The sequence below is a fragment of the Fundulus heteroclitus genome, chromosome 4, assembly GCF_011125445.2.
Source record: "Fundulus heteroclitus isolate FHET01 chromosome 4, MU-UCD_Fhet_4.1, whole genome shotgun sequence".
NCBI classification, from domain to species: Eukaryota; Metazoa; Chordata; class Actinopteri; order Cyprinodontiformes; family Fundulidae; genus Fundulus; species Fundulus heteroclitus.
The window spans coordinates 703715-717975 of NC_046364.1; the positions used below are offsets into that span (position 1 = coordinate 703715).

General features: G+C 46.4%; 1 protein-coding gene across 8 annotated transcripts in view; it reads right to left on the minus strand.

Annotated features, from left to right (window-relative positions):
* The window catches only part of kifc3 (kinesin family member C3), a 34283-nt gene that overhangs the window by 16404 nt on the left and 3618 nt on the right, over window positions 1-14261 (minus strand). For 2 of the 8 annotated variants that reach the window (XM_036135786.1, XM_036135787.1), the window contains exon 1: window positions 7002-7444. The exons of 1 other annotated variant lie outside the window; for it this stretch is intronic. In XM_036135786.1, coding sequence (XP_035991679.1) covers window positions 7002-7229 — 228 coding nt within the window. In that variant the 5' untranslated portion in view covers window positions 7230-7444. Of the gene's footprint in view, window positions 1-1164; window positions 1382-4314; window positions 4426-7001; window positions 7448-14261 lie in introns of those variants that run through there. 5 more of the 8 variants (XM_036135785.1, XM_036135788.1, XM_036135790.1 and 2 more) reach the window with 5 other exon arrangements.

The window sequence follows — 14261 nt, forward strand, 5'->3', positions numbered from 1 at the left end:
AGCTTTGGGGAAGAAGCCGTTTTTACGTGTAAACGGTGCATCGCCTGGGTGGGTGGGATCTGCGGCATCCCATAATCCCTGGTTCTGACCTCACCACCCATACCACACCGTCACGTTCAGACAAGACGCTTTCCTCTGTAAATGTTTATTAGCTTAGCAGAAAGTCCAGTCCGTTGTTGGGCCTTCTTCACCTTTTGTCGCAGCGCTGTGACATAATCATCCTTTGAAGGGTGCAGCCCCTGGTTGAGACACACCTGTCTCCTTCCAGCCAGGGTGTCTCACTGCTAGACCACTTCCTGTTTTCTGTCCAATCAGAGCCCAGAGAGAGCGACACGCCCACTCTCTCATTTCATCTCTTAATGGTTCTGTAGAAACTGGACCTGAAGGTTCTGTTTAACCCGTCAGATCTGCAGAAAACACTGCAGACACAAACGTGTCCATATGTGACACCAGGAGGTCCGGATGATCCCAGTTTATTATTTTATAAGGATTTATAGTTTTTACACCGAAGTCACCAAAGCAACGCCGTGTTTTTGACACGGTCCAGAAAAGGAGGGAATCTCCATAGCAACCATTGATGGCAACAAAAAGCAGACATCTCGCCAAACTCTAAATATAGAAGCAGAGCCGGATTTCTGTTCGTTAAAAATTGACCAGGAGCATCAGTTTAATTTCTAATTAAACTTCCCTTTGTTCTCAGGCTTTCATTTCCAGAGAACTGAAGCCCAGACCTCTGATTGGGTTAGAGCTCTGAAGGTGTTTTAATCTCATTTACTGGCTGAAGGGTTTTATACAGAACCCATCTGTCCCACTCACCTCCCCTTTCAAGTGTCAGAGAGCACTTTTCTAAAAACGAGGGTGGTAACATCAGGTCCTGATGCTCTGGGCTGAAACTACGGCTCTGACAGAACCAAGCAGACCCAACTAGTTTCCCTTGATGGGGGAAGCTGTTTAAAAACCCAGTAGGAGTTCTGCTGCTAAACCCTCCAGTAAGAAGTTCTGACTCTGAACACACCTCCACATACAGCAGAACCAGCCGATAAGACTAGCTTTCATCTCTGGGTCCAAACTCCTAGCTGAGACCCAAAAGTACCGACTGGTCTCATGCGTTAGCGCCAGAAGACGTCTAGATCTCCAGCTGACTCCAAAAGCCTGGAAGCTTACCGCTCCGCAGCGCGTCTTCCTCTCGGCACCGTGTCCGGACCGCCGTGGCTCCAGCCAGCTCTGATTGATCAGCGTTCCCACCCAGCCCAACATGCTGCCGTCCAGCCATCCACTCAGAACCAGCGACCCACTTCAGGTCCAACCGTGGCGTTCTCGTCTCAGAGCGTCCTGCAGCCTCTACACCTGTGGTGAGGAAGCCCACCTGCAGCAGGACGACCAAACGCAGAGCAGCTGCTCAGGATGAAGGTAATCTGATAATCCCAGGAGCAGATGGTCCGTTAACCGCTGCAGGACGGGACGAGGAACGCAGCTCAGAGGGAGAGCATAAGGGGAACTCTCACTTTGACTTCACTGTAGATCTACAGTAAAATCTCCTGAAGGTCCGTCAGAAGGTCAGGAGACCTGAACTAAACCCGTCCATCGAGCAGATGTAGTTTAGATCTTCTCCTGCTCAGTGAGAGTACAACCAGGACTTCATTCTTATAGCGCAGTCCAACACACGCACACAATTAGCATCCATTACAGTCCATTCAGTAAAAAATGAAAGTCAACTTTTTCTGTGAACCACGCTGGAGATAAGCAGCCTGAGTTCAGCTCCACATTCTTCTAGAGAGCAGGAACAGCGTTCAGATCTAGAGCAGGTACCAGGTGAGGCTGAGGTTACCAAGGCAACAGAGACAGGTAGTGTGCAGGTAGAGGTAGAGTCAAGGTTACCAGGGAGAAACGGACGGGAATCACAGAGAAGGAGTTAAACTGGACTCCTGCTGAGTCTTTGTGCTGGTTTGGGTTTGTTGGTTAAATTAGTGGCTGTGGTTCCGTTTTGGGTCTTTAGACTGATGAACTCAGGCCTTCATGGCCTTCACACTGATCCAATATGAGTCAGTGTTTTTGTTTTTTTTACACAAGTTATTGTCAGCTCCAAACATTCAGAACCGGAAATAAACTGAAAGATGAGAAGATCTCAGAGCGGAGAGAAACCACGTTAGTCACACAGTGAACCACAGCGGCCCATTTCAAATCAGGTCAGAAAGAAATGGAGAAACCGACAGAGAAATGGATCAAAGCCAAATTAATCGGTCAGGAACAAAGATTTAACAGAACATCATTTTCACTGAAAAACATACAAACATCCATGTTTTAAATGCTTACTGAGGACCTGGCCTTGACTTCCATTCATTGACAACCCTTCATATGACCAAACCCAAACCTCACCATGACACCTTAAATCATAAACCTAGCCCAGAAAAAAAGTGATGAGCAAATAAGAAAAAGGTCCTTCCTCTGATGGTAAAATACAAAAAATATGTTCTCACTCAGCTGCAAGTACAAGTACACACACACACACACACACTGTATGAAAGCTTTATTCGTGTTGACAGCTGCTGACACAGGCCTCCCTGCACAGCTTCTCACACACGCACTGTACATCCTCCTCATCCTCATATCACCCTGAACAACTCCAACAAAATGTTTCACAGCAGGAGGCATCGAGTCCTCACAAGGTGGGCAACCTTCAGGGTGTCCCAAGGCAGCAGTAAAACAGACACACACACACACACACACACACACACACACACACACACACACAAGCACTGAATAAATACTGCAGTCACATGGTGACAAATACATCTGTTAAATAAAATATAATGCAAATGTTAAGGTTATTTAATCATGTTAAATTGTAAAAAGTAGATATTAATGTTAAAGTGTATGTCTGTATTGATTGCTGGTGGACTTTTGTAAGATTACTGTAAGGAAATAATATTTTAGTCCTTAAACCCTTAAGAGGTTGTGCTGAATAAACAAAGACGTTCAGTTTCCACCATTCTGTCTTCATCTCTGCTGTAAATCCAGCTACCTAAGGCCACCTTATTACATCCTAATATTAACATGTTTCTAACCTGTAAATGTCTTCAAAAATGTTTTTTAAGCAGATTAAATCAAGAAATTATGGTTTTGTTATTAAGATGATAGAATCAATCTCTGATTATGTTCTCTTCTCCATGATTTGCAATAACAGCTCAAATTCCCCACTTTTGTACCGACATTAAAAGCTTTGCCTCACATTCTGACCTATTAAATTAACAATAAAAACCATAAACAATTTAAAGACTCTGCCAATCAAAGGGAACACGGTCAGGTCAAAACAAAAAGGAGGAAAAATGTTTACTAAATCAGCAACCTGTGTGCGGCAACGCGGAGGACAACAAGAAAACTATTACCACATATTTTGGACGTGCGCTTTGACTGCACCATGTGGAGTGAAAGTCATAAAATCTTTATGTCATACATGTTCTGCATGGACATATAATTTCTGCTGAGATCAATGTATCTAGGTCTTCTATTAGTAGGAAATGGCTCAGCCCCCAGAAACCAATGCTAAATGAGTGGATATAGCTAAAATAGAGAGATAACATTTAATATCAGATTACAAGACAAACCTGAGAAAAAAAAAATGGAGTAAATGTAAAAATAAATTAACCTATTAACATCATTATCATCCAGTCTATGTGGTTCAGCTCATTCACAAAACCAAAATTTTCATTTATCAAGCTTTAAAATACTAAATCGTTTAAATCAGATTTTAATGGGGGTGTTTGTAACCAATGCAAATTACACAAAGAGAAAAATAGCAGCTGGTAAAACGATTGACTGGCAGGTATTCATTTTTCCACCAGTCACTGTGGCAGGTGGGAAAAATGTTTAATTTCCACCCCAGCTGGTTAAAGCATCCGATGATGATGATGATGATGATGTGTGGACGAGTCTGATCAATATGGTCCCATCACCCCCCCCCCCCAGCAGCCGCTCAGTCTGACCTACTTCTACCAACCTGCAGGCCGTACTACGAGCCGTTACGGCTAAAAATACCTGCCAGAGGCTCCGCCCACACCTGCTGCTAGAACAGCTGAAAGGCTCCTCTGTCCGCTCTGCAGCAGCGGCGACTCGGAGCTGCAGAGACCGACTCAGACAAAAACAGAGACATCATGCAGCCGCCTGCCAGGATTCAGCTCGGCTGCAGAAACACGAGCTGCTGCATCAGGTTCCAGAGCCGCACGCCTGCAGCCTCTCCTCCACCCTCCATCCCTCCATCCTCCACCCTCCATCCTCCACCCTCCATCCTCCACCCTCCATCCTCCCAGCTCTTACCTCCCTGCAGCCTCCACATCATCTCTGCATCTTCCTCAGAGCCGCAGCTTCATGGCGACAGACAGCAGCCGGATCAACACCACGGACCCCCCCACTGCTTCCGCCCCCTGTTTCCCTAGCAACAGCAGATCAGCATCACACCTCCTGAAGCCCCGCCCCCTCCTGATGGATTCATATTTCAGAGGAGCTGCCCCTCCCCCACTGGCCCATTGAGCTTCCTGCTCCATCTCTGATTGGTTGGTTTGACTCAGTGACGTCTCATTTCTATAAAGCTGCTTCTGGCTTTCAGATCACATGATGGAAAGATGGGCTCCCACTCATTTAATTACGCTGCAGGCCATGCTGTAGTCATTTTAGTTAATATTACAATTTAGATCACAGAGGTACATGTTTTTGTTTTCTAAGTGCTATTATAAAGCACTACTATGAAGTACTAATGTGTGTAAGGCGTTTCTGCAGCGTACTGAGCTGCGTCATCTTTGCCAGGGCAACAATACATTACAGTGGGCTTTAAGGTTAAATAAAGCATAAATAAATAAAACTATTCCCTTTCTAGCATTTTACTATCTGAATCCAACAACCAGCTCAGCCTCTGCAGTATAATTATATATTCTTGATTGATTTATTTACAGTTTGACCCTGAAGGCATCCTCTGTGAGCGGTTTTATCCTCCAGGATTTAGAGGCAGTGCTGCTGTGACAGGAAACGTCGTCATCCAGCCGCCAGCAGCCGGTAAACTGCAGGAGTCCAGGTTTCCACTACAGGGAAATATTAGTTTTATTCCTCCTTTAACGTAAAAAGATGCTGGGACGGATTTACGTCTCTGTTCCTCCATCATCAGCACCAACCAGAGAGCTGCAGCTCAGCTACAGATTATCTTCATCGTATGATGATGATGATGAAGTGCGTGTCATTACGTAACGATCCTGACAAGCAGAGGTCAGCTGACAGCAAGGGACAAAACTCTGATCCATTAGGGTGAAGCTTTCCTCTGATGGGACACCAGAATCTGAAGAACATTACCTGTAACCAGGTAACAGCTCCACACGGATCAGAACCGCTACAACCAATTAATAAAAACAATAAAAACAAGCAAATAATTAAAAAATAAATAAAAAGAACTGGTCCAACCAGAGGCTGTGTAGAAGCCAAAGTTTCTCCGTCCCTCTCTGAACTCGTTCATGGGCCCTGGTACCGGTCCTGAGGGGCCCAGGAGGGCGGAGCCTCTCTGCTGCTGCTCCTCATTAGTGGCATTACCCCCCCCCCCCCCCCCCCCCATTTCACTGCCTACTTCTAAAACTCCTTAAAATTAAAAATTCACTTTTAGCACGTTCTTTTGGCAATAACTGAAAGGTTTTGTTGGCGTCTAAAAATGAGCCGTTTCCAAAACCTCCAGATTATTGCATCACAATCGGCGGCATAGGCCCCTCCCCTAGCAACCCAAACGGAGCTCCGCCCACCTCGTTTGTTGAGGAGCAGCATGTTTCCCGGTGTACGCCGTTGGCTGCAATAGACCACATGTGTCCGTGATGTATGGCTGCGTTTTATTTTTGATGCTAATCTTGCAGCCAGTGACTTTACCAGGGAGGGAGAGTTTGGAAAAGTAGATCTGCTGTTCGCTGGAACTCTGCAGATGACGGACATTAAAGAACTTCATCATTCCTCGTGTGCTTTTTGCATTGCTATCAGTTAGCATAAGCTAACGCTGCTGATAGCCTAGCGTCATCCCGGCAGACGTCCATCATTTCCAGGGAAAGTTACAGTTTTAGAGTTTTAGGTTCACAGAACCTGATTGTACCGTTTGATGAATTATTACACATGCTGTGAGGCGTGTTGTTATGGCAGCTGGTCGTGTTGTTGAAGGAGGGCTGGGCGTCGGCCGCCTTTGAAAAACAAGGAATAAAAGAGCCGAGCGCGAGCGGCTCACCACTGACGGAGAACTGGGATATTATGGGATGTTTGGATCAATTCATTTAGTTTTGACTGGACTGATCCGTCCTGCTTCTAGGTGTCAGGATTAAATATGTACGGCTGGTGCATCGGCCGGCAGCCATTTTCATGTGAATAAAGACTTATTTACATAAACAATCATTTTAAATGAGTTTAAATATGTGAAACTGGGAAGGTGAAATCTCCTCATCTGAGAATTTATGCAGAAAATGTAATAAAGATGTTTGGTTTAACCCAGAAGCGTAATAGTTCACCTTTAAACCGGTTTTTATTCCTTTAACAGCAGTGAGACGTTTGTTTTAACTGGTTTAATCTTTCGTTTCTGCGCCATATTCAGATATTCTTCTTCTCTGGTTTTATCACATTAGCCTCGTTCAGCACTTCCTGCTGTGGTCGTTTTACAGAAACAACGCTGTGACTAAAACCAGAACCCAAACCCATCCACCGGATCAGGAACTATGAACCCAAACTGCTCAGTGTGACAACAAACTGGACAGAACCACTAATAAACAGATTAGTCCTCATGAGCTCAGAACAGAACCAGCACAGTTCTGTTCAGCACAGCTGCTCTCAGGTTCTTAACAGATTACAAATACGACCGGATCGACCCGCGTTCTGTGGAGGATGCTGCAGGTTCAGCGTAAACATTCAGAACCGAGACAGGTTCTGAATCCAGAACCAGAACCTATCGTCTGCCCCGGTGATCATCCTAGCTGACCCGTTTTCCCCGTCCTCACCTGGACCCGTCCCCTGCCGGTACCACCTCGCCTCCCTTCAGCCTTCACACCACCACCTCTCCTTCCTCGGCCCTCCGAGGCGCCGCCATCCTCCAGATGTTCCTCCAGATGTTCCCCCAGATGTTCCTCCCGTCCTGCAGCCTCAGAGGTTCTGTCCGGCTCGGCGCTGATCCGCTTCCTGAGCAAGCTGTGGAGCGTCAGGACGGCCAGGGTGCACAGGACGTACATGTCCTCGTCCGCAGGTGCAGCTCAGAGTGGGAGCGGCTCCGGGTGGAGGCCAGCCTCCATCGGGGCTCTCTGTGGAGAGCTGAGGAGGTTCTGTTTGGACCCGGTTCTGTTTGGACCCGGCTCTGTTTGGACCCGGCTCTGTTTGGATCCTGCGTCCTCTGGATCTAATCCTCTTCTGACGCCGTAGCGTTCCACAGCTCACCTGAGTCTCCTCTGCCCCGGACCCGCCTCCTCACACCTGACCCAGTTCCACAGAACTGATAAGTTCTGGACCTTGTCCCTGTGTGGAAGTCACGTCCACAGAACTTCTCAGGTGTCCACAGGTAACCGGAACCTGCAGCTTCGGTTTTCAGTAACCCGACCCTCCTCCGTCACATCGGATCCCTGCGGCTGATGCACACCGAGCCGGTTTCAGAACCTCGCCGGACCCAGAAGCCTCCAGCTCTGTGACAAAGTCCGGACTCACTGAAGAGCCTCGGTTCTGCTGTGCAGGGAGACGGGAAGAGGTCCGATCCGACTTCACGCTCCAGTTAGATTTGGTTCAGAGATGACCCAGATGATGGTTCTGGACCTTCGATGTTCTGAAGCGTCCTGCAGCTGCAGCCTCTGGAGTAAAAACAGCCGCTGATCCGACTGGTGGTCCAAAACGTCCAGATAATCCGTCGGTGTGTGCGGTTCTGATCCGAGCTGCAGCAGAACCGTTTCCTCTGAATGAGACGGATTAAAGCGTCACCTCTCCCCCTCCCGACCCACGACCATCTGCTGCAGCGGGATAAACCGGGCCGCCGCTGCTCACCAGCACTAGGAACGGGTCAGAACCGACCCGTCCAAGCTTTTCAGAGCCGCTTCTCTAGACCATCAGAACTTTTCTCTGCAGTCAGAGTCCAGCAGGTTCTGACCCACCCCCCCTCTCTCTCTGCTGGTCAGAACAGACCCGATGAGCGCCGTCAGCTTCAATCAAAGCCTGTGGTTCTGACGCTTGGTTCTGATTGGCTGACAGAAGCTCAGAACTTGAGCGGCTCTGAACTGGACCGTAAACAAAGCGGGTTGCAGATAATGACCCACAGAACAACAGGGCAACGTTTCTGGTCCACTGAGCCCCACTCAGAGTCCTAATGAGGGGGGGGGGGGGGGGGGTCAGGACCGGCCCGCGGCGCCATGAGGTCCAAACCTGAGGCCACATATAAGCCAGACGCTTTCTGGAAGGTTCTGCAGAAGCATAAAGATCCAGGATTTCTCCTTTCAGATTTCATTCTGGACTCAGACGGTTCTGGAGAAACGGTGCAGGCCCAGGTGTCAGCAGGTGAGCCCCGGGCCGACCAATCAGACGCTGAGCATCAGTGATTTTAATCCACCTTTCATCCTGCTGCAGCGGCTCCACCTTAACAACCAGAACCTTCTGTTGTTGTTGATCCGATCCATAAAACCAGCCGGATGCGTCAGAGATTCTGCTCCACAGAATCTCTGACCCGGTTCAGACGGAGGCTAAACATTAACCTGCTCAGGAATTTAATCTCAGGTGATAAAACCAGAACTGCTCCTCCTCTGCAGCGCCGCAGCACAACTGATCCGGACCTACAGAACCCAAACCCAGAGCAGTCCGTTTAATAAGTCCAGCTGAGCACAGAACCTCCCTAGAATCTCTAGAAGGGCTTCCAGAACCAGAACCACTGCAGCATGACCTTATTTTCAGCAACAGGCCGTCTCTGGGGAGGCCGCTGCCAAAGTTCTGACAAACACCAGGAATATGGATCAGAACCAGTTAAATCACTGAACTTGATCCCCGTTTGGTTGTAATAATCTGGACCTGAAGGTCTCAGAGTTGCTGTCAGGAATGAGCCGTGTGGACCTGAGAGATCATTAAACAGCAGTTCCAGAACCAGAACTCCTCCATTCTGGAAACCCGAGACGTTCCAGAACCTGTTGGAGACTTTAGGAAAGGTTGGTGGTTCTGCTCTGACCATCGGCTCCAACATATTTATGCAGGAGGCACCAGAGGCTCTTCAGCTCCCCCTGCTGGACAATCACAGCCGGACCGGAGCAAAGGTTCTGGATCAGAACTTCAGGTGAACTCACCTATGAACGCTTCTTCAGACTCACCGTGACCTAACCAGGCCTACCACGCTGGTTCTGATCCGAACCAACTCACTGCCACAGTTTCCCAAACCCAATCAGCTGACTCCTGGTTGATTGTTCAGAGGAACCGGTAACGGTCCAAAATGTCGTTCCTGATCCCTGCAGGTATCTGAATCTGATACGGACCCCGGCTCCAGAACCCTGCAGGTCCGGTCCAGCAGAACTTCAACACATGCACAGAGTTCCTGAGAGCTGGACCTGTTAGTCAGCGCTCTGAGGTTCTGCTGGGAGGACGTGACTCTGATTAGGAAGCTGCTTACCTGATTTCATCTCATGCAGCTGCAGCAAACATCTGGACCCGCCTGGGCCCGGTCCGCAGAGCTCCTCTGGTACCTGAGCAGAACCTTCTCCTTACTTCTACCAATCAGGTTCTGATCAGCTTAAAATTACACGATGCAGAAGTATTCACACCCCACCAGTGGGTTGCACATCGAGTCTCAAAAACAAAAAGAGAAAATGGAGCAAAACGATGAAATAGAAGGACGATGATTCAAGATTTAAACCTAAAATAAAAAAAAATAAAAATAATAAAGAAGTAGGAGGACGATGATTCAAGATTTAACCCTAAAAGAAAAAAAGAGAAAAAAATAAGTAGAAGGACGATGATTTAAGGTTTTTAACATTTCCTGCAGACAGAAACTTTCTAAGAGTTCGTTAGTTTTTAGCTGCTTTGATTTCCAGAATAAAATCCAGTTCAGCTCTCAGAGATAAATGAGTCCAAGTCTCACTGCAGATGTTCTGGTTCTGGCCTCAGACGTTCCTCAGGGAACCAGCATCATGGAGACCCAGGAACCCAGCAGACGGGTCAGGGAGAAAGTTCTGTTAGCAACAAGTCGTGTTGGAGACACAGCGGACCTGGAGAAGAAGGTCCTCTGATCCCAGGAGACCATCTGAGCTTCAGGTCAGACCTTCAGTCTGCAGCCAGAGCTGCTGCTACAGAGTGCTGGCTCAGCATGATGTAGAATAATCTCTGCTCCTTTCCATCACTATGAAATTCTACTTCAACAACAACAACAATAATAATAATAATAATAATAATAAAATAAATAACACGTTTTTTTTAACAAAGTCATCACAGTTTAATTGTTGTAGGTCGTTTCATTGCAGGTTTTCTGTTTAATCATCACTTTTCCAATAAATCATGACAGGAAAGATTATTTGCCTTTTTAATACAAATCCGGTTGAAACCAGATTCACCAGGAGGAAAGAAACCCGGACCTACAGAACCAGAACCAGCTGGACGGCGGATTCACACCAAGAACATCATCAGCGGTTCTGGAAACAGCAGACATAATCCTGCTGCAGAGCTGGTCTCTGGTCATCATCATCACCATCCTCATCATCACCAGAACCATCATCATCAGAACCATCATCAGAACCATCATCATCAGAACCATGATCATCACCAGAACTATCAGAACCATCATCAGAACCATGTCTGAACCATCATCATCATCACCACCATCATCATCACCAGAACTATCAGAACCATCAGAACCACGTCTGAACCCAGAGAAATGACCTGCAAAGTTTCCCTCACTTGAAATATTTCTACATTTTTTGAACTTCTCTCCAGGTGTCGGTACCGACCCAAATAATCTACCGATACACAGAAATCTGAACGAGTCCAGATGAGATTACGGGTCTAATCAGAACCAGGCAGAAACAAAGTAACCAACAGAAACTGATTATGTTCTGGGAAAACCTTTTCCTGGATGGAGACGTTAGCGTTGGTCCGGAGGGAACCCGACCCGTTCTGTGTAGGTTCTGATCTTTAGTTCTTCCCCTGCAGGTTCAGATGGATCCAAGTCAGTCTGGCAGGTTCTGCGGGACCGGTTCAGCATTTCCTGGGTTCAGGACTAAAGTCTCAGGTGGAAATCCTCTCATCTTCAGGTTCTTATGGGACTGTCCGTGTTCTGCAGCCCAAACCACGACGTTCCGCCGGTTAACTTCTGGGCTGGAGAACAGAACCGTTCTCCCTCCCAACACGATGCGTTCAATGACCTCCACTGACCAGACGGCCTCCTGCAGCCGCTTCAACAAGCTTTTCCTTCACAGGTGCAGAGCGTCCAGGTCTGTCTGAACATCTCCTGGGTTCTCCTGGGTTCTCCGGGTTCTCCTGGGAATTTTCAAAGTAGGAAAGTTTCCATGGAAATAAAATGGGAACTTATTGGAATAAATGGGAATTTACACAGAGCTGTGCCATGACAGGGAAATGTACTATAGCATAAAAACATAAATATCTCTGTTATTCCTCCATCACAGGAACATGGAGAACCCCGCCATGCATCCCTCACAACTGACAACGCTGACAAACTCAGGACTGAAGACTCCATATCTCTGGTTAGTGCAACTATTATGGTTGTAAAAATTTATTCTGTGCTATATTGTGATATTTTAGGTGCACATTATTAAGCATCATAATCCTTTATATGCATCAATACATTTGTGACATCATCATGCATAATTAATGAGCTGCTCCATCTGTTCTGGTGGCTGTTCTGGCTGCAGTTCCCAGGCTGGCCACTGGGGGCAGGGCAGGTTAAGGTGGTGCATTTCCACTAAATGACTGCGCCTTTATAACACAGGTTGGTGTTTGCTGTGTACTGAGGGAAGCCCTGTTGTAGTTTGATGTGAAATATCATTGCACCAAATGTTGCTTATTAGCAACGTAGCAGCTATGATATGCTAAATGCTAAAAGCCGAGCTGAGACTTTGGTGCATTGACACACAGGACCCTACGTTACAGAGCAGATGAACTCAGAGCAGACTTCAACGACCGTTGGTCCAGAAACGGTCAACTTGTTGCTGACCCTGCAGCAACCATGAAGGTTGCCTAAACACATGTGGAAGAGACCTACCCCCACATAACGAGCAGCGGCTGTGCAGCTCGTACTTTCAATCATCTCCTCAGACATAATCTCATTAAAGACACGAGAAGTATGTGAAGTATGTGAAGAGCAAACAAGTGGCTTCAGCAACTTTCCTCTCAAAGCAAAAGGAGAAAACCAAAAGTAACGCTTTAAAGCGAGCCAGCACAACAAGATGGAATCATGTAGGACAGACTGCTGCAGGGTGTCCAAGGATTTTAATCAGGAAATTATTATTATTATTATTCCCCCCCTCAGGAATCAGGAAATTATTACAGACAAGTTAAAATCTTCCTTCAATGGAAAATATTAGGTATAACACAAACTACTTGTCTTTTAATCGCTACACGTTTTACGTTCACTTTGATTTCATAGCAAACGGGACGACATCTATCCAATGACTTAAACGCAGACTTCTGTGCACAAACTCTGCTTTTATTTATTAAAATTGGTTGAATACAGCGAGTGTTTTGAAAGAAAGACCGACCCAATGCTGTTCTTATTGCTTAGAATAGACCAAAATAAATTATAAAAATAATTGATTCCAAGAGATTTTGAAAACTGGATGACTAAATTTTGATCTGGCAAACGTGTAAAACTATTTTGAAGTTTTGCATCTATTTGTATATTGTCTTTGCAACAGAAAAGCCGACTAATTTAATTAAAATATTTCATGTACATATATTGTGGAGCAAGTTAAAAAAAACAACAAAAGAAAAAAAACCCAATAGAACTTTTTGTAATTTTGGCTTTTCTTAAATATACACCGTTTATGTTGTGGCTCTCGTGTATTTTTGACTTGGGGCCATTTTGGCCCAAGTGAAGGAAAGTTTGGACACGCCTGGTCTTCTGCAGGAGTCTACCAGAGACGGCCAAATGAAATCCTGCAGGATGACGTGTTGTGGGAAAGACGGACCAGCAGCCTGAGAATCACAGCAACAACAGCAGCAACTGCTAACATAGAAAGTGAAGAAGGCTTCTTCTCAGAGGAGTCTTCCTCTGCAGCTCAAACAGGAGATGGAAACAGTTCGTCACGTCTAATCAAAGCAAAATGCTGTTTTCAGTAAGTTCTGTATGGAGCTGCTGCATGGAGCATAATAAAATATGAGCTAAGCCTGCTCTCTGGGGGAGAAATGATCAGTTCCTTTGCTGCGATTACAGCCAACACTGACCTCCAGATCTGGATAAGGGGAAAAGCTTCAGCAGTTCCCAATCCAGGCTAACCTAATCTGGGCTAACCCTCTAATCCAGGATAACCTCCCAATCCAGGCTAACCTAATCCAGGCTAACCTGAGGCTGACGCTGAACTGTCCTGTGCCAGGCTGGAGAGCGATACTGAGGAGGAGGATAGTCAGATTGTGATGGAGGTGATGAAGCTGAGGATGAAGCTGTTGAGACATTAGCATAGAAGCTAGAATTTATTTTTATTATTTTACACTTAAACAGTTTCATTTAACCTTTTGGTTTTGGGTAATAATAATTTGCTTAAATGTTTTATTGTTTAAAGACAAATCTGTTCTGTAAATGTTCAATAAAGCTGTTTAAATCTGTTGGATTATTATGTTTTTATGCTTTTATGTATTTGAAAAGTTTAACTTCCCATGGAAAGTTTGCAGTAATTAACGGGAAACGTTGCGGCGCTCTGCAGCCGGGTCAGAACCCTGATGACGAGCGTCAGCGCCGTGGTTCTGGCTCCAGCACCGAGGTCCAGAAAAGCAGCTGGAACCGTTTGGTGACGGTCGGGTCTGAGCAGAACTTTGGCCGTGACGGCGTTAATAGGTCAGGAGTTAATGATAAACCAGCTGCTAGTGATTAGCTCAGAGCAGCAGGACGGTTCTAAACGGACTTCAGCTGCTTTCTGGAACCGTTCTTCTGTTCTTCCAGTTTTTAAAGCTTCTTCACTCTGGGCTCAGATTTCCTTACATGTGGGATTATTTGGGTCGTTCTGGGGGGAATCCTGTCCCCATGAGGACGTGGAGGAGCTGAGGGACGTTCCTGAGATCTCTTTAAACGGATCACTGTTGTT